Raw genomic sequence first — 20518 nt, 5'->3', positions numbered from 1 at the left:
CACTTCCGGAGACCTCGGGCAAGATGGCAGCATCCGAGGAGCACGATTCTCCGACCGAAGAGCCCCAGCCGGTGGTGGAAGAGGAGGAAACTAAAACATTTAAAGACCTGGTGAGACTGGGTGATGCTGGCTTCCTTTATATACTCTGGTGTCAGGCTCAGGCATACCCCAGTTACCTTAGACCTCGCTCTGATAGTGTACAAAAGCATCTCGGGGCCTAGCTTGGGTTTTCCCCCAGAATTTCAGAGGGCCGGGTTCCGGGCTTACTCCGAGTTTGGGTGGTGAGAGGGCTCGTGGGCTCTCAGGGCCCCTATTTGCCCTGTTCTGCAGTTTAGTGTGGCAACGTTTGTATGTGTCCAGGAGGTTGTACATATGGGGAACTGGTCTCTATAGTTGGAGCTTTGGAGTCAGAGGAACCAACCAGATTTGAATTTTGACCCAGTCTCTTACTATAGACAAATTGTTACCTCTCTGTGCTTCTCTTTTCACATCTGTAAATTGGGGGTAGTAAAAGTACTTACCTCTCAGAATTGTTGTGACAATTCAGTGAGATGATACATGTAAAGCATTTGGCCTTGGCCTTGGTGAGTACAAAGTGTTCGTTAAGTCTTGAGCTACTGTCTCATGTTATAAAGAGTAGGATCTGAGATGCACAGTAAATAGGTTCTAAATCAAGTATAAGCATTGTACTTGATGGTTCTGTCAAAGTCAGTTAAGTAGGAGGGAGGTAGGTGTGTGCTGTTCTTGGCTAAGATGTATTTTTCTGAATTCTAAGGGTGTGACCGATGTATTGTGTGAAGCTTGTGACCAGTTGGGTTGGACAAAACCCACAAAGATCCAGATTGAAGCTATTCCTTTGGCCTTACAAGGTAGGTTGTATGACCTCGTACAGATTTAATATAAAGTTATCTCAATTAGATACCCCTTTTGAAAGCCGTTGCTTGCATACTGCATACTTCAAGTGAAATGAGGATGTGGTCGCTAAATGTACAAGGTTTGGGTAATGGTATTTGAAAATGGCATTCTACAGTTTTACTGAGCTTACTTTCTGTCTTAATAGCTGAAAGGGTTTGTTCTCTGCCACAGATGCTGACTTTAAGGAAGCCCTGGATTAAAGTATATTAACGACAATCTTGGTAGACTTTATGCATCAGTGGGTGCACACTTAGGCAGGGAAGGATTCCTGGAACACATGTGTGTGTCTTGAGTTGAGAGTTCTTGCTGTGAGCCATGCTTATCAGATTTGTAAAAGAATGGTTAAAGCGCTGATGGATGGCTAGTGGAACTGAAACCAATAGGATGAACTTTTTTATTTTTGAGACTTTTTTTTTAAGATGGAGTGTTTTTGAGACAGAGTTTCACTCTGTAGCCCAGGCTGGAGTGCAGTGGTGTGATCCTGGCTTACTGCAACCTCTGCCTCCTGGGTTTAAGCAACTCTCCCATCTCAGTCTCCCAAGTATGCCTGGCTAATTTTGTATTTTTCATAGAGATGGGGTTTCAGCATGTTGGCCAGGCTGGTCTGGAACTTCTGACTTCAAGCGGTCTGCCTGCTTTGGCCTCCCAAAGTGCTGGGATTACAGGCATGAGCCACAACACCTGGCCGTACATGGATGGACTTTAACAGGAGTAGAAGTCAAATCGTGCTCTTAGATTCCTAAAGTACCAACTTTACAGGATTAGAGTAGGTGATAAAAGAGACTCAGAGGTGTTAGTTAACTGAAATCTATTAAGATCTTCAGAGAAAGTGAATGTAATCTTAGCTCTTATTATAAGAGTAGTCAATGTGGCTAATTATTGTTAGTATTAATATAGCTATTATTGTATTAATTACTATATTAGTGATTAATGTAAGCTATAATTATTATTAGTAATTAATGTATTGCTTATTTATAATAATTGAAAAATGTAATGATTTGAAGAACTGTCATGTGGAAAAGGGGTTAGGCTTACTCTGCAAAACTGCATTTGCTCCTTCCATTAATAGTTACTATTTGGTGTAAATGTAATGCACTGGAGGTGAACTGTCTTCCCCAAGAATCTATATTCTAATAAAGAGATAATTATAAATTTATTACAAGTTGAATGGGGACCTAAGAAAGTTACATTCAGGGTGCACTGAGGGAGAAGAGATTACTTCTAATTGGGATGGATTAGAGAAGATTTATTTCATTTTATTTTTGGCCAGGGAGGTTGGGAGGACATTTGAGCTGAACCTTGAAGACTGAATTTAGAAGGATTTAGACATTCAGATATGAGGGGAGGGGAGGACTTTCTAGGCATAGGGAATAGCATGAAAAAAGCCAGTCTGGAAAACATGGGCATGTATGGAGATTTGCAAGTACTTAACAGAGTGGTGAAAAATTTAGTAAGGTGATTGGGGCCAGATTATGAAGGATTTGAGTGCTGGGTCAAGGAATTTGGTCTTTGTTTCATAGGCAGTGGAGCATTTTTAGAGATTAAGGATTTAGAGTTGTACTCTTGGAAGATTAATCTCATAGCTGTGAAAGATCATTAGAGACAAGAGATTGGAGTCTGGGAAGCCAGTGTCATTCAAATGATTTTAGCAAAAAATAATGGGTAGGGTGGTGGTAGAATGAAAAGAGAAAATGTTAGAAAAAGAATCATGATTATATAACCAGTAAAGTAGAAGGCAAGGAAGGGGTGGAGAAAATGTAAGATTATTGCCCAGTTTCTAGGCTATATGTTTGGGGCATATTATTGGTGTATCACTGATACCAGAGGGGAGCAGGGGGAAGAATTCAGGAAAGCTGAATTCAGTTGGAAGTCATTGATTTTGGATATCAATGAGCTAGAGTTGATAACTGCGGGAAGGGAATGGGGAAATGTTGCTTAGGGTACAGTTTCAGTTGGACAGGATGGATGAGTTCTGAAGATCTGTTGAATAGCGTGGTGACTACAGTTAATCATAATGTTTTGTATATTTGAAAATTGCTAGGAGAGTAGATCTTAAATGTTCCCACCACAAAGATGACACGGATGTGAGGTGACAGATATGTTAATGAGCTTGATTTAATCGCTTCACAGAGTATACATATCTCAAAACTTTGCATTGGATATCATAAGTATATTATAATTTTTTTGTCAATAAAACTGGGGGACAATAAAATAGGAAAAAAATAGACAGTTGGAATTTTGGGATTGGAACTTGATCAAGAGGCCAGAACTGGATATAGAGACTGTGTCCAAAGAGCGATTATAACTGAGGCTAGAAATGGGTTAGATTGGCAAATGAGGCCAGAAGATGACAGAGGAAGATCGGAAGAGTCAGTAGAGCGTTGGAAATCATGAGAGTGGCCGGGCGCGGTGGCTCAAACCTGTAATCCCAGTACTTTGGGAGGCCAAGGCAGGTGGATCACGAGGTCAAGAGATCGAGACCATCCTGGTCCACATGGTGAAACCCCGTCTCTACTAAAGATACAAAAGATTAGCTGGGCGTGGTGGCTCGTGCCTGTAATCCCAGCTACTCAGGAGGCTGAGGCAGGAGAATTGCCTGAACCCAGGAGGCGGAGGTTGCGGTGAGCCGAGATCGCGCCATTGCACTCCAGCCTGGGTAACAAGAGCGAAACTCCGTCTCAAAAAAAAAAAAAAAAAAAAGAAAAGAAAATCATTCGAGTATGGGTTCACACAAACTAGGGAAGGGAAAGTGTCTCAAGGAGGGGCTAGGAAACACGTCCAACTTGTGTAGAGAAATTTGGAGGATAAGGACCGTTCAAAGGCAGGTGGTGGGAAAGAAATATCAGTGGCCCAGTGCTACTTTAAAATAGCAAGAAGGGTTCATGGATTTTAACTTTTCCAGTTTGCCCTACAGCATAGGTGAGAAGAAGGAGTCAAAATAGCTGGTAATAATCCTAAAATCATTCTAATTTTTTCAGCCGTAAGTTTAAATTTGTTGCAGAAAAGAATAGGGAGGGGTCAGTCGAAGATTCCTAGGAACTGGCAGAAATGATCACCATGGAAAATGTCTTTTTTCTTATTCTTGGGTTTGTCTCATTCTAATGAGTAGTTTATAAATGCTTCATTTGAATCTATAGATTCTGCCTCTAAGCAAACGATTCAAATACTCTAGTGTTTGTTTTTGTTGCTTAAAATAACTTGTACATTTTAATGTGGGACTAATGACATTTTCAGTTTCTGCAAAGTTCCTGAGCCCAGATTGTCTGCTGTTCTTAAACCTTGTGACAATCCAGAACAGTAGGTAGGGTTGATTGTTTTATTCGTGTGGAAATTGAGACTCAGGGGGTTAAGTCCCTTGGCTAGAGTCACATAACTAATTATTGCCAGAGCTGGAATTTGAACATAGAATCTTATAGCTCGAAAAACCTCTGTTAATGGACCCGCATCAAAGTGTGTTACTATCAAGAGATGGAAAATTGTTTGATGGGCATGGTGGTTCATGCTTGTAATCCCAGCCCTTTGGGAGGCTGAGGTGGAAGGATTGCTTGTGGCCAGGAGTTTGAGACCTGCCTGGGCAACATAGTGAGACACCATCTGTTTCTATCAGTTTGAGATCACTTAGAGTTGTCCTCAAAGAATTTCAGTTTATTAATGGCTGCTGTATAGTGAGCACTTAATTCAGTGCTAGCAATGTGGCAGATCTATATGACAAAATTTATTCTGCTCTTACGGAGTTTATGCATTCTGGTCTATTCTCTACAGGTATAAACACTGAAAAGGCTTAGCGACTTCTTCAGAGGGAAGGAAAGGAAATGACATAGAAAAATATCAGTTTCACAAACTGAGGGTTGCTCTGACGGACTCATTAAAAAACTAAAAGCAGTGCAGGCCTCAGCTGTGGGCAGCAAGCGGTGCTTACTGCTTCATGAATCAAGCAACTTTAGCTCTTTTACTTCCCTAAATCTTTCTTATGTACTCCTTTCTTCTGAAATGTTAAGATTTCTCTTGACAAAAAAGGACAAACCCTAGCTCCCCTGCCCCCTGTTCCCGAAGGTGTATTGTGTTACACAGGCAGGGGTGGCAGTATCCCCTAGGGGCTGAGGAATAAAAAGCTTTGGGAATCATTTACTTACATTGACCTTTATTTCTCAGATAGGTGGATGCTGTTGCCATTCACTGTTACCTGCCCTGCCACTGGAGAACATGAAAATAAGTAGATGAGTGAGACATTTTATTCCTGGATTGTCATTTGCATCTATAATCTTTAAAAAATCAGTCCATTATCTGGTTTGACTTGGATTTCACATTTCTGCATTTGCTTTTGAATGGGAAACACTGATGTTAATGAAAAGAAGGCTAAAGGATAGAATTCACTAGGATACACTGTGTATTAGTCCATTTTCATGCTGCTGGTAAAGATATACCTGAGGCTGGGAAGAAAAAGAGGTTTAATTGAACTAACAGTTCCATTTGTGGCTGGGGAGGCCTCAGAATCATGGCAGGAGACAAAGGCACTTCTTACATGGTGGCGGCAAGAGAAAATGAGAGAGATGCAAAAGCAGAAACCACTGATAAAACCCATCAGATCTTGTAAGACCTTTTCACTATCACTAGAACAGTGTAGGGGGAAACTGCCTCCGTGATTCAAATTATCTCCCACTGGGTCCCTCCCATAACATGTAGAAATTATGGGAGTACAATTCAAGATGAGATTTGGGTGGGGACACAGAGCCAAGCCATATCACACTGTTGTCTGATCTGGCATGGCAGATCCTGGTTTAACTGATTAAGAGATGGATTTTACAAGTCTGTTCTACTTGGTCAGTGTCACTGAACACTACTAATCACTCTTCTTGCTGGAAGCTGTCTTCCTGCTTAAAAATTTCAAGACAGCATTTTCCTCTTGTCTTTCTAGCTATTCTTTCTCAGTCTCTTCTGATTCCTTTCCCTTTGCCTTACAGTATTGATTCTGTCTTTATCTTTTTTTCTTACTCTGAAACATTATGTAACATTTCTTATTCAGCCCTCAACCTTAAAGCCTGTCTTAAAGTGAGTCTGTATTCATCAGAATCATCTGTGGAGCTTTTTTGTTGTTAAATAGAGATTTCTAGCCCCCAGCCAAGACCTACTGAATCAGAATTTCCAGGAATGGGACTGGGCAGACACACACACACACGTAAGCCTCATAGATGATTCTGAAGCATCTGTCCCTGAGGGAGTACCAGTGGTAGGACACTCATGGCTCCCATGATTTTTAGACATATCTCTTTGAGTTTATTGCAGGAACCTTAAGTTTCGAGTTCCCTATGTGGAAACCGGAGTCCTTATTTTCCTCACCAGGACTAATTTTTCTGTTGCCTGCATCTCAGTTTTTGGCTTTTGAGTGTCCCGCACTAAAAATGTGTGTGTCACTCACATTTCCTTTTGTTAGTTTCTGAATCTCACTGGTCCCTGTGCTCATGCCTGGCCTCAGTTGTCAGTTGAGCCTTGGTTTTCCTTGTTCTGGTCATTGAAGTCATTTCAAATTGTAAGTCATGTTTAGGTTATGTCAGGGAAAAGGGATTTATTTATTATAGGATTGTTTTCTAGGCAAAGAAGACTTCTCAGCAGTAACACAGGCATAGAACAGGAGCAGCAACTGTGGGGCCATGATTTAATAGGGAGCATTCTCACTGGACGCTGTTGCAGTGCGTAGCTACCTCACGGGCTGCAGCCAGCCTGGAGATGGTGCTTTTGACTCAGGAGTTAATTTTCAAGTCTTGTAAATGGTGGCTTGAGTGGTGATAACACACAGCGGTGACCTATTCTTAAAGAATTGCTTAGAGGGCCGGGCGCGGTGGCTCAAGCCTGTAATCCCAGCACTTTGGGAGGCTGAGGCGGGTGGATCACGAGGTCAAGAGATCGAGACCATCCTGGTCAACCTGGTAAAATCCTGTCTCTACTAAAAATTACAAAAAATTAGTTGGGCATGGTGGCGCGTGCCTGTAATCCCAGCTACTCAGGAGGCCGAGGCAGGAAAATTGCCTGAACCCAGGAGGAGGAGGTTGCGGTGAGCCGAGATCACGCCATTGCACTCCAGCCTGGGTAACAAGAGCTAAACTCCGTTTCAAAAAAAGAAAAAAAGAATTGCTTAGAGCATTCTTCCCTGAGAAGCAGCAGTAAATGGCATGCACTGTTAAGTTCTTTGGCTCCTCCTTACCATCAGGCCTAGAGTTTATCATCCTAAAAAGTAATATTGATCATGATATTCCCTGTTTGAAATCCTTCAATTCTCTCTTATAGGAAAGCATCAAAACTCTAGCCTCATTCTTCTTTCTCCCTTAACACTTCTGTTTTCCAGCCACATTGCACTTCTCAGCCTAACTATGCACTTCTTTTTTTTTTTTTGAGATGGAGTTCCGCTCTTGTTACCCAGGCTGGAGTGCAAAGGCGCGATCTCGGCTCACCGCAACCTCCGCCTCCTGGGTTCAGGCAATTCTCCTGCCTCAGCCTCCTGAGTAGCTGGGATTACAGGCACGCACCACCATGCCCAGCTAATTTTTTGTATTATTTTGGTAGAGACGGGGGTTTCACTATGTTGACCAGGATGGTCTCGATCTCTTGACCTCGTGATCCACCCGCCTCAGCCTCCCAAAGTGCTGGGATTACAGGCTTGAGCCACCGCGCCCGGCCAACTATGCACTTCTTGGCCTAACTATGCATGCTGTGTTCTGTGAAGCCTTAATTCTCTTCCCTCTTAAAGGAATAACCCTTTCTTCCTTTCTCTGCTTACTTCCAGGTTTAACTCACTCATCACCTCTGTTAGCCTTTTCTAACTCTTCTGGGCAGTAGTTACTCTTTTCCTTGTGTTCTCACTGTAGTTTGTAGGGGCTTATATTAAAACTCTTATCACATTATAATGCATATGTATGTTTGTCTCACCACTGGGTTTTGAGCTTATCCAAGAGAGAGACCATGTCTTTTCTGTGTTCAGCCTTTCTCTCTCCCCAGTTCATCAGGTATTTATTCAGAGTCTATTTTGTGCCCAGCATCGTGTCTCCGTAGAAAACACAGAAGTAGTGCAGAGAGAATTTCTTGGCTGTTGAATGTTTTCTTTTTCTTCTAGGTCGTGATATCATTGGGCTGGCAGAAACTGGCTCTGGAAAAACAGGCGCCTTTGCTTTGCCCATTCTCAATGCACTGCTGGAGACCCCGCAGCGTTTGTTTGCCCTAGTTCTCACCCCGACTCGGGAGCTGGCCTTTCAGATCTCAGAGCAGTTTGAAGCCCTGGGGTCCTCTATTGGAGTGCAGAGTGGTAAGTGTCTGAGAGGGAAGGGATCCTGGGTTGTAGTTTGTAGGGGCTTATATTACAAGTGAATAATGAGTGTGAAAAGAAAATGGAGTAAAGTGTTACTAGCATCATTTGTTGACCTAAAGAGCTAATGTTGTATTATAGCTTTGGGAAGAGTATGAATTGTATGGGAAGAGCAAATTTAAGTAGAACTCTGGCATTGGCTTTAAAAGATATTCAGTGGACTGTGGAAAAAAATTAAGGATCTCGTCTCTGTGTTCTTTCTCTCTTTGTAGCTGTAATTGTAGGTGGAATTGATTCAATGTCTCAATCTTTGGCCCTTGCAAAAAAACCACATATAATAATAGGTGAGTAACTGACAGAGGTAAAAGACATTGGCAGTGATGAATTGGCGAAAATCTATCAGTGTTGGATAGAAAGACTTTGTAACCCTGTGAAATTTTTTAATTTCTTAAGTTAAATTTGGTGGAGAGCTGTGGGGTGGGGCAGATAACTTTATTTATTTGTTTTTTGACCTGTTCTAAAACATCACTGTTTCTCCTCAACCTCTCTTGGTAGCAACTCCTGGTCGACTGATTGACCACTTGGAAAACACGAAAGGTTTCAACTTGAGAGCTCTCAAATACTTGGTCATGGATGAGGCCGACCGAATACTGAATATGGATTTTGAGACAGAGGTGAGCTCTCAGTTCCGTTCCTCCTCTTAGAGCATCTCAGAGTTCCTGTTTCAAAATTTGGTTCAGTGCCCACTTGTTTTGTGTAGAACATTGCATCAGTATGAGTTTTATTCTTGATAATCTTCAAGTTGCATTTACTGAGCACCCTCTTATCTTTAGGATATAGTCTGGCTCTGACGCCAGAAATGGGAAATATCAAAACCAGATTTTCTTTTCCATTTCATTTAATTTAGACCTTGACATACACCGTGAAATATCTTCATTTTTTTTGATGACCCTCTACTCCCAGCTTACTTAGTTGATTAATATCGACTTTTCTGTTAGATTAGCTCCAGTCTACTAATTTATACTATTCTTTTCTCAGAAAGGTATTTTTTATGTGTCTGGCAGGGTATCGGATAGGAAACATTCAGTAAACCTTAGCTGAATCGAATTATTTTCGAGTCTCAAATCGTCACAGTGATACATTGGTTTGTTAGTGTCTACCTCCTTCACTGCCTGGAGGATTTTCTGGTCTTCCGGTCTGAATGTCACATTGGCATCTTTTCCCCGTTGTGCCTTAGGTTGACAAGATCCTCAAAGTGATTCCTCGAGATCGGAAAACATTCCTCTTCTCTGCCACCATGACCAAGAAGGTGAAATTTGCTAGGACTTTTGTTTCTTCTTTATGAGAATTGACACATAAACAGTAACAACAATAATAACAATAAGTAAAAATAAGTTGCTTTACTCCGTTTTCACACTGCTATAAAGAACGATCTGAGACTAGGTAATTTACACAGAAAAGAGATTTAATTGACTCGCAGTTCCACATGGCTGGAGAGACCTCAGGAAACTTACAGTTGTGGCAGAAGGCAAAGGGGAAGCAAGGCACGTCTTACATGGCGGCAGGAGGCAAAGGGGAAGCAAGGCACGTCTTACGTGGCGGCAGGAGGTGGGGGCAGTGCCACACTTTAAAACCGTCAGAAACTGTGAGAACTCACTATCATGAGAACAGCATGGGGAAAATCCGCCTCCACGATCCAGTCACCTTCCACCAGGTCCCTCCCATGACACGTGGGGATTGCAATTCGACATGAGATTTGGGTGGGGACACAAAGCCAAACCATATCACAAATAAAGAGTGTTTAGGCATCAGTGTGCTATTCTGGATTTTCTTCCTTCAGGTGCAAAAACTTCAGCGAGCAGCTCTGAAGAATCCTGTGAAATGTGCCGTTTCCTCTAAATACCAGACAGTTGAAAAATTACAGCAATATTATATCTTTATTCCCTCTAAATTCAAGGTGAAGTGTTTGCTTTCATCATTCCTGCCTCTCCCTCTTCTTTTCACCAAAGCCTCTGAAAACGTGTCAACTCCTGATTAGCTAAGAGCTGCGATGCAGATTGGCGTCCCGTCTGCTTTAGAGTGCATCTCATGCTTGTATTATCGCCGATAAGCCAGACATTCCAGGAATTCACAACACATTAAACCACAATACTGAAGTTGTGATTTAATCATATAATTCCTTCCCATCCCCATCCTTGAGGTAATTTTTTCTCTGTCTGCTTATTATGTAGCTTTTATTTAGGATGAAGCCCCTGGTTTTGTGCTTTGATATAATGACTTCTCCTGTTTGCTCAGTATAGATCTCCTGCTTGCCTTCAGGCTGTGTGGGGAGTACGTGGTTCACACAGATGGTAATGCTGGTTAAGGATTGGAAAGCTGGCAGCTGGGGGTCTGGATAATTGAGAAACAACTATAGGCGTAGTCTTTTACCTATGCCAGGTCTCTAATCCTTTCTCCCAGGTTCAATTACATTTATTGTTTTGGGTTTGTAACTTAGGATACCTACCTGGTTTATATTCTAAATGAATTGGCTGGAAACTCCTTTATGATATTCTGCAGCACCTGTAACAATACCCAGAGAACAGCTTTGCTACTGCGAAATCTTGGATTCACTGCCATCCCCCTCCATGGACAGATGAGTCAGGTAAGGATTCTTCGTCGTCATCAGCCGTGCACTGGTGGCGTGAGTGACATAAACCTCCTAACAGTAGATTTGTACGGTAAGGACATAGGGCATCAATGCCTGTTTCCATAATTGTAATTATGGGCTTTGAAGTGTTGCCCTAGATCCTTGCTTTCTTCTTTCAGGGTAGCAGGAGGCTTCCATTAGAATATTTCATATGTAACTGTCTGGTTTGCAAGCTGTTGAGTTGATTTATTCAGCCCTAGTGATAATAATGACTCCGGTCTCTAAAAACATTAATAAATTATTTCCCAGTTACCCTTCTTTCATTTCAAACTATGCTTTTTTTTTGTATCATATTTTTTGTTGAGTCTTACTTATTTTTGTTGCTTCCGTATTTCTGTTTCGTCCCTTGAAGCCCCATTGAAAACTTAGTGGGAAAAAAACTTTTTTAAAACATGTATGCCTCTTTGTTCTTGTGTTTGTGTGTTTTGTGTTTTGTATCCCAAAACGTATGTTAAGTTGTCCAACATTTCTTTTTCATTATCTCAGAGTAAGCGCCTAGGATCCCTTAATAAGTTTAAGGCCAAGGCCCGTTCCATTCTTCTAGCAACTGACGTTGCCAGCCGAGGTTTGGACATACCTCATGTAGATGTAGTTGTCAACTTTGACATTCCTACCCATTCCAAGGTGAGTCCTCTTCCTAACTTGCCTTTCCAGTCCTAAAGTGTATTTCTTAATGGAATGTCTTCTGTCTTTCCTTAGTTACAGCAGTTTTTTGTTCCTGATTAAGCATCAAAAAACGAGAAAGCCCTTGATTTGTTCATTCTCATCACCATGCACAGGCCTGTGCATGTAACATTAGTACATATGAAGGGGGTAGCCAAGGAGAGTTGTTAGATCCTCGTAGTCAAAAGAGGCAGGTGCGCCACATACTGATCTAGGTCACTGTTGTTTCTTGAGAATGACAGCCTGCAGTTCTTGGCGTATCACAGTTCCTTCGCCTTGGCACTATGAACATTTTATACTATCCCATTCTTTGTTGCGGGGGTTGTTCTTTGAGTTGAAGGATTCCAAGCAGTATTCCTGGCCTCCGCCCACTAAACGGCAGCATCACACACTCTTCCACTGGTTTTAATCCGAAATATTTCCAGATGTTTATTACCAGTGTCCCTTGAGGATGACAGAATCACCCCTGGATGAGAACTGGTGTGTCTCTTGTCTTCGTGTTTTTCTGCTGGAGACAAGGTGCTCTCTCCTTTGATTTTTCTAACAACTCTAATTTGGGCATGTATTTTTATTCCTGTTCAATAGGTGGAAACAAAGGTTCAGAGAGGTTATGTGATTTGCAGGTCATTGTGTGACTGGCCGGTGGTAGCCCAGAGCTGTTACCCAGGTCTGCCTTGAGATCCAGTGCTGTCTTTTAAAATTACCATGTAGCCCGTGACCACGTAGATATGCTTTGTAGATTTATCTTTCTATAAAAGAAGGGAAAGCGTTGGATCAATTTTGTGCTGCAAAGAGAATAAAAAAGATGAAGTAGATTTGTCTCAACAAATTCCCTGGGCTGTTTATCTTCTCTGTGTTACAACATGAATCTATTTTCCTTCAAAGGTTTTGCAGCAAGACTTTGCATAGGGAGGTTTTTTTTTTTAACTTATAATCCATATAACTTGAATTTATTTACACTTTTTGTTTTAGGATTACATCCATCGAGTAGGTCGTACAGCTAGAGCCGGGCGCTCCGGAAAGGCTATTACTTTTGTCACACAGTAAGTAAATCAGCTTTAGGGGCGGAGCGGTGTAGAGAAAAGAGAGAACTTTTGAGCCACTGGCTGGGAACCTAACGCTATTATTTGCTACACTAATCACTTTCATACTGAAAATGAGGAAGAAGGAGTTGAAAGATGGGAATAATAATACCTGTCTATCAGGGTTTTGGTGAAGATTGGAGATAATATATGTAAAAGATCTAGTGTAGTATGTGGCATGGAGAATGGTACCTAGAGCTGGAGAGCAATTGCCTTCCTGTCAACTCAGAAAGCATTAGAACAACTATTTCTGATTTTTTTTTTTTTTAAGGAACAAAGTTTTTTTTTGTCTTTCTTTTTGTTTTTTAAGGAACAAATTTTTATGTACCCAAGGCTGTTCTGTGATTAAATACCTTCAGTGATTTTCTTTCTTTCTCTCTCCCTCTCCCCTTCCTCTTCCCTTCCCCCCTCCCCTCCCCTCCTCTCTTCTCTTTCTCTTGCTTGCTTTTTTAAAAATAGGGTCTTGCTGTGTTGCCTAGGCTGGAGTGCCGTGGTGCAATCTTGGCTAAGTGCACCCTCCACCCCCTGGGCTCAAGCAGCCTCCTGTCTCACCTTGGCCTCCCAAGTAGCTGGGACCGCAAATACATGCCAGCACACGTGGCCCTTTTTTGTATTTTTAGTAGAGACAGGGTTTTGTCATGTTGGCCAGACTGGTCTCAAACTCCTGACCTCAAGCCATCTGCCCGCCTCAGCCTCCCATAGTGCTGGGATTACAGGTGCGAGTCACCTGCCCAGCCAATTTTCTGTCTTTGTTTTTTGTAAGTGGCAAGGTTTCACTCTGTTGCCCAGACTGGAGTGCAGTGGCTTGATCATAGCTCACTGCAGCTTCAAACTCCTAAACTCAAGTGGTCCTTGTGCCTCAGCCTCCTGAGTGGCTGGGACTACAGGCACATGCCACCACGATTGGCTGATTTCTAATTTTTCATAGAGATGGTATCTCACTATGTTGTCCAGGCTGGTCTGGAGCTCCTGGACTCAAGTGATTCTCCTGCTTTGACCTCCCAAAGCATTGGGATTACAGGTGCAAGCCACCATGCCTAGCCTCCCTTAAGTGATTTTCGAATTGGCTGTGCACAGAGATTGCTCTTAACCAATATTTAGAAAAGAAATAACATGTTCAATAATGTTTAAACCTATGGCTCATATTGCGTTGTATCATATAATAGTAAATTGTGAATGGACAGACATTTACATAACCAGGCAACCAAAGCTGTGCAGTTTTCCTTCCTCAGGTATGACGTGGAGCTCTTCCAGCGCATAGAACACTTAATTGGGAAGAAACTACCAGTCTTTCCGACACAGGATGATGAGGTTATGATGCTGACGGAACGTGTGACTGAAGCCCAGAGATTTGCCCGAATGGTATGCAAGTCTCTTTTCTCAGCAGTGCCTGTGCAAACAGTGTTAACTGTGGGCCACTTTATTATATTAACCCTTGTAAGAGACTGCGGAAGCTGGGTATTATTTTATTCCAGATGTAAGATGAGCAAACTAAGGCGTACAGCTGGTAGGTAGTCTGCATCAGACCATACAACGAGTGGTTGAATCAGGGTTTGGCCTCAGTCTAACCAGAGTGACCCCGTTCGCAGCCACTGTTCATGTGTCACATGTGGTGAGATCATTCATTGGGCTTGAAGTCAGAAGATCTAGCTGTGTGAACTGGGTGAGCTTGGGAAATTTGCCTAATTTCTCAGCATCAGAATCAGTTTCTCACCTGTAAATTGGGAATAACACTTGCCTTGAATACCTTATGGGGTTTTATGAGCACCAGATAAGCCAATGTAAGCTACATAGTTACTAGTAAGGGCTGATCATACCTAATCCAAAAATTTGAAATCCAAAACCAAGATCCAAAAGTTTTTTTTTTTTGAGATGGAGTTTTGCTCATGTTGCTCAGGCTGGAGTCCAGTGGTGCAGCCTTGGCTCACTGCAACCTCTGCCTCCTGGGTTCAAGCAATTCTTCTGCCTCAGCCTCCCAAGTAGCTGGGATTACAGGCATGTACCACCATGCCTGGCTAATTTTGTATTTTTAGTAGAGACAGGATTTTTCCATGTTGGTCAGGCTGGTCTTGCATTCCCGACCTCAGGTGATCCACGTGCCTTGGCCTCCCAAAGTGCTGGGATTACAGGCATGAGCCACTGTGTCCGGTGACCCAAAACTTTTTGAATGCCAAAAGGATTGCCACACGTTGAAAATTCCATGCCTGACCTCATGTGACAGGTTACCATCACAGTCAAAACTTTTTTAATGCACAAAATTATTAAAAATATTGTATAAGCTGGGCATGGTGGTGCATGCCTGTAATCCCAGCTACTCGGGAGGCTGAGGCAGGAAGTTGCTGAACCCGGGAAGTGGAGGTTGCACCTCTCTCTCTCTCTCTCTCTCTCTCTATGTATGTATATATATATATATATATATATATATATATGTATTTAGAATTGAGTCCCATCCCCAAGATACTTCATTATGTATCTGCAGATATTCTAGAATGAGAGAAAATCTGAAATCTGAAAAACTAGTGGTCCCACGCATTTCAGACAAGGGATACTCACACTGTACAGCAGCAACAGTAGCAGTGGTGATGAGAAGATTCTAGAGGAAAACCTTGGAAATGCTGCCTGCTTTCTGCAGTTCTAGTCTGAGGGATGCAAAAACTTTGCCCATGGGTTGCTTTTGGAGTAGCTGAGTTACAGATTTGGTTTTTATTCTACCCAGATAGGATTTTTTGGTTTGGTATTTTTGTTTATAAAAATAGTACATGTGCATCGGGGAAAAACATCAAGAAAATACAGGAAGAATTAAAGTAGTAAGTGAAAAGGTGAACCATACCCCACAGAAAACCATTGATAGCATTTGGCTCCTTTTCTTTCTTAGCCACAATTAGACTTTATCTAATTACATAGGATTAACATTTTTCTGTTTCAACAAATATAGATCCATGTGATCGTTTCTTAATGGCTAGAAAGAATTCTATCATGTGTATGAAACACTTGCATTCATGGGTGCTTATGCTTTTTTCCAGTTTTTTTTCTGCTTTGGCACAGTCTTGAACATCCTGCTTTATACAGCTTTGCGTACTTACTCCTTTAGAATAAATCCCTAGAAGTAGAATTGGTGGGCCAAGGGATATACACAGTTAAAATCTGATTCATACAGAACACCAAATCCCCCCCAACACCAGACCAAGGAAAGCTATAGCAGATTGCACTATAAGTGACAATATATGTGAATTTTCTTCACCTTGGCCAGTACTGGGGATTACCCTTCTCTTAAGTCTTTGCCAATCTGCCATGTGAAAATAAAACCTTATTATTTGAATGTTCACATTTTGATTACTAATAAGGTTAACATCTTTATATATTTGGAGTCCAGTCTCATTCCTTTGCTAATGTCAGGAACCAGGGAGTTACTTGATACTTCAGCTTAAGGAGAGGGGACGAGCATGTGTTCCCTTCAGGGCCAGTAATTCGTTTTCAATCCCATCCTCCTTTTTCTTGTAGGAGTTAAGGGAGCATGGAGAAAAGAAGAAACGCTCGCGAGAGGATGCCAGAGATAACGACGATACAGAGGGTGCTATTGGTGTCAGGAACAAGGTGGCTGGAGGAAAAATGAAGAAGCGGAAAGGCCGTTAATCAGTTCTATGAAGGCTCAAGTTCTGCTGTTCCGTGAAAGAGAACTGAAGAAGAGAATGAAACCTGCTCCAACAGAGATCTGGAGACTGAAATCTGTCAGAATTGTGTCCCAAATGTGCCTGACTCACTCAGTACTCTTCCCCATTCTGGGTTGGAGTACCGTTACTGCAGAATAGTTCTTATGGCGCTGATGTCAAGACCTTTGCCGTCCTTCAACTTTGATTCCTTGCTCATGACATGAGTAGGATGTGCTCTTCTGTCACACAGACCTTTTGCCTGTTTTAGCTGCAGGTCCAGGATGAGGTTGATGATACCCATAACTTGTAATTGGAAAGAAGCCTGGACATCTGTAAATGATATTTAAGCTATCTTGACGCTTTATTCAAACTAACGTGAAACAATAAATTTAAATATTATTTTAAAAAGATTCAAACTCCTCGCTCGAAGGCATTGGTATTGAAGGGCCTTATAGATTTAAGTAATATCTTGTTAGTAGCTAAGAAGTATTGGTTTCATGGCGAATTCATTGGTTGTCCTAATGGCTTTGAAAGGGAAGTCCTACTTAAAAGGAGGTTGTGCTTTTTTTGCAGATGGAGCAAAGTCCATCAGTAAGACAATCCCTAAATAGATTTATTTCCTTTGTTCCCTCAGTTAAGCAGGTACTTAGGAAGACTGGTTTCTTATGTAGGCTCTTTTTTTTTTTTTTTGAGATAGAGTCTCACTCTGTCTCCAGGCTGGAGTGCAGTGGCATGACCTCAGCTCACTGCAACCTCTGTGTCCCGGGATCAAGCGATTTTCCTGCCTCAGCCTTTGAGTAGCTGGGACTACTGGCATGCACCACCACACCCAGCTAATTTTTATATTTTTAGTAGAGATGGGGTTTCACCGTATTAGCCAGGATGGTCTTGATCTCTTGACCTTGTGATCCACCTGCATTGGCCTCCCAAAGTGCTGGGATTACAGGCATGAGCCACTGTGCCCAGCGACTTTTTTTTTTCTTTGAGACAGTCTTGCTGTCACCCAGGCTGGAGTGCGACCTCAGTTCAGTGCAGTGTGACTAGGCTGGAGTGTGGTGGTGTGACCTTCAGCCTTGACCTCCCAGGCTTGTGATCCTCCCGCCTCAGCCTCCTGAGTAGCTGGGACTAGAGGCACACACCATTACTCCTGTTCAGTTTTTATATTTTTTGTAGAGATGGGGTCTTGGCATGTTACCCAGACTGGCCTTGAACTCCTGAGCTTAAGAGATCCATCCACCTTGGCCTCCTAAAGTGTTGGGATTACAGGTATGAGCCACTGCACCCAACCCCTTTTTTTTTTTTGAGATGGAGTCTCACTCTGTTGCCAGGCTGGATTGCAGTGGAGTGACCTCGGCTCACTCCAACCTCCGGCTCCCTGGTTCAACACTCCAACCTCCGGCTCTCTTAAGCTCAGGAGTTCAAGGCCAGTCTGGGTAACATGCCAAGACCCCATTTCTACAAAAAATACAAAAACTAAACAGAAGTGATGGTGTGTGCCTCTAGTCCCAGCTACTCAGGAGGCTGAGGCGGGAGGATCACAAGCCTGGGAGGGCAAGGCTGCAGGTCACACCACCACACTCCAGCCTAGTCACACTGCACTGAGCTGAGGTCATGCCACTGCACTCCAGCCTAGTCACACTGTACACTCCTGCCTCAGCCTCCCAAGTAGCTGAGGCGCCACCACGCCCAGCTGGTTTTTGTATTTTTAGTAGCGATGGGGTTTCACCTTGTTGACCAGGATGGTCTCAATCTCCTGACCTCATGATCCGCCCACCTTGGCCTCCCAAAGTGTTGAGATTACAGGCATGAGCCACTGTGCCCGGCCACCCAGCCTCTTATGTAGACTCTTATCCCCAGGTGACAAGAGTAAAATCAATATGCATCAGAAATGTAATTCTAAGACCTGATTTCATCCACTTGTCGTTGGTGCCCACTGGCCACTCACCGTTTTTGTCCCCATCTCTTAGGTGATGCAGGAGATGTAGAGCTGGGGCCTCAGTTCCAGGGGAGGAGGTAAGCATTGGGACTCTAGGGGCTGGATGACTGGGGAGGGTTGCTGGAATTCAGAAACAACTTTGAAATTCCCAATCATGAACAGTTCTGAGGATGTTTACACATCAGAAGATGCCTAATACTTTTTGTTGTCTGTAACAGTTTCACTAGAAGAGTGTGTCTGGAGTGGCAGAACCAAGGTAAAGAGAGTCTAAAGAATCACTTGGATGGATTAAGATTGGAACGAAGTTTGGCAGAAAAGAAACTTTCCATATCCATCTAAGTCAGAGTATGTGATGCAAAGTAAAGATTACACGGCAATAGAATGCGCTGTGGTAGTCTGGGGTAGGCTGTTCATTGCAGGATCTTTGCAGATACCATCACGGAGTGTCTTTACCAAAGAAGCATTCTAAAATGGACACCTGTGGGCAAGGCATTTGCAATGAACTGAAGTACCGTGCATGACATATTTGTTGTTTTGTTTGCTCTGAATTTCATTGCTGCCTGTTATGGTACCTTTGTGTGAAGGATAATTTAGAGGAGTCAGGAGACGATAAGGAAAAGGAAAGGAGAAAAGGTACCAGAATAGGGAGGCAAATGGTTGAGCGGGCCGGACTTGCTCCTATTTGTTATGAGTTGTGCCTCCCACTTGGGGCTAATTCTCCAGTAACATTGTATTTTCCTGTTGGGACTCTCCGGGGTGGCTTAGGATAGCAGTCTACCTTGAGGCAGCCCATGGGTGCTGTTTCAGCTCGGTGGAGGACTTCAGAAGCAAGTTGAAATGGGATTGGTGGACCAGTGCGGCGTAGGAAGGAGAGATTGGAACCATCCTCAGGGACGTCTGACCTTTCCACCTAGGCAGTGGTCTCTGGCCTGGGGTTTGTGGACCCCTGAGGAATATGCATATTTCTGGGCAGACTAAAAGGTTAAGAACAACTGCTCCAGAGCTTAACTGCTGTCTCTGATGTATGTATGCAATTATGCTTTGCTAGGACGGGAAGAAAGGACATTAATGAAAGAAATGTGGACACCGTGTCTTCAGGTATGTTAACAGATCCAGAGCATAGAACCCTATGCAGAAAAAGCACAGATGCCATTGCAAAGGGCAGGAGGCACAGAGACGAATGTGATCCACCAGTAAATCAAAGCAAGGCGTGTAGGTGTGCTCTGTTGGCCATTCCTGGGCTGCCCTGCCCTGTCCTCTGAGGTGAGACAGTGAGGTCGTGCTGCCGAAACCCTTATAGAAGTGTGTTTTTACATCCTAGGACTGCTGAAACAAAGTACCAGGAACTGGGTGGCTCAAAACAACAAATGTATTCTCTCTCACACAGTCCCGGATTTTAAGATGTCCAAAATGAAGGTGTGGGCAGGGCCATTTCCATCTGACGCCTTTAGAGAAGAGTCCTTCCTGGCTGCTTAGCCAGCATCGCCGCTGCTTGCCTGTGGTCCCTGGTGTTTCTTGGCTGTAGCAACATGACTCCATCCCTGTCTCCATCCGCACATGGCCTTCTGCCCCGTGTATCATTGTGTCTTCACAAGGCCTTCTTATAAGGATACTAGTTATTGGATTTAGGGTTCACCCTAATCCAGCATGACCTCATCTTAATTAATTACATCTGCAAGGATCCTATTTCCAAATAAGGTCACCCGAGGTTCTGGGTTGATATGGTTTGGCTGTTTCCCCACCCAAACCTCATCTTGAATTGTCGCTCCCAGAATTCCCATGTATTGTGGGAGGGACTCAGTGGAAGATAATTGAATCATGGGGGTGGTTTCCCCCATACTGTGCTCATGGTAGCGAATTAGTCTCACAAGATCTGATGGTTTCATAAGGGGTTCCCCCTTTTGCTTGGCTCTCATTCGCTCTTCCCTGCCGCCGCGTAAGATGGGACTTTCACCTTACACCGTGACTGTGAGGCCTCCCCAGCCATGGGGAACTGTGAGCCCATTAAACCTCTTTTTCTTTGTAAATTACCCCGTCTCAGGTACGTCTTTATCAGCAGTGTGAAAACAGACTAATACATGGGTAGACATGACTTTTTGTGGGACATTATTCAGCCCAGTACGGGGCATCCTTGTGGACTCTGCTACGTGCTGTGGGGTTTAAGGTTGCAATTATGGAATAGAAATTGTGGGGAGAACTAGTTACAAAGTGTGGAGAAGACAGGAGATGGGTCTTGAGAAATGTTTGAATAGGTATTGCTAGAAGTATAGAAGAACGTTAAAGTGTCAT

General features: G+C 43.0%; 1 protein-coding gene and 1 long non-coding RNA gene across 3 annotated transcripts; both read left to right on the top strand.

Moving 5' to 3' along the window:
* Window position 1: 1 nt before the first annotated feature.
* DDX47 (DEAD-box helicase 47) lies at window positions 2-16701 on the top strand. Of its 2 annotated transcripts, none has more exons than XR_013522450.1 (12): window positions 2-110; window positions 776-869; window positions 8021-8209; window positions 8482-8553; window positions 8765-8883; window positions 9447-9518; window positions 10050-10166; window positions 10707-10853; window positions 11385-11522; window positions 12534-12604; window positions 13862-14005; window positions 16145-16701. XR_013522450.1 is itself a non-coding variant. In XM_002752126.6 (12 exons), exons 1-12 carry the CDS (start codon window positions 24-26, stop codon window positions 16274-16276), a joined length of 1368 nt encoding a protein of 455 aa, XP_002752172.3. In that variant the 5' UTR covers window positions 2-23; the 3' UTR covers window positions 16277-16701. The 2 variants fall into 2 exon arrangements, 1 of the variants encoding a protein (XP_002752172.3); XM_002752126.6 differs by having other exon boundaries at window positions 13876-14005.
* A 1486-nt stretch (window positions 16702-18187) lies between these two features.
* Window positions 18188-20257, top strand: LOC144577832 (uncharacterized). Its single transcript, XR_013522451.1, has 4 exons — window positions 18188-18306; window positions 18448-18485; window positions 19278-19327; window positions 19617-20257. It is a non-coding gene; the product is annotated as an uncharacterized LOC144577832 (long non-coding RNA).
* The last annotated feature ends 261 nt before the right edge of the window (window positions 20258-20518 follow it).

The sequence above is a fragment of the Callithrix jacchus genome, chromosome 9 (genome assembly GCF_049354715.1).
Source record: "Callithrix jacchus isolate 240 chromosome 9, calJac240_pri, whole genome shotgun sequence".
In the NCBI taxonomy this organism is placed as follows: domain Eukaryota; kingdom Metazoa; phylum Chordata; class Mammalia; order Primates; family Cebidae; genus Callithrix; species Callithrix jacchus.
This window is presented reverse-complemented; position numbering and strand designations above follow the sequence as displayed.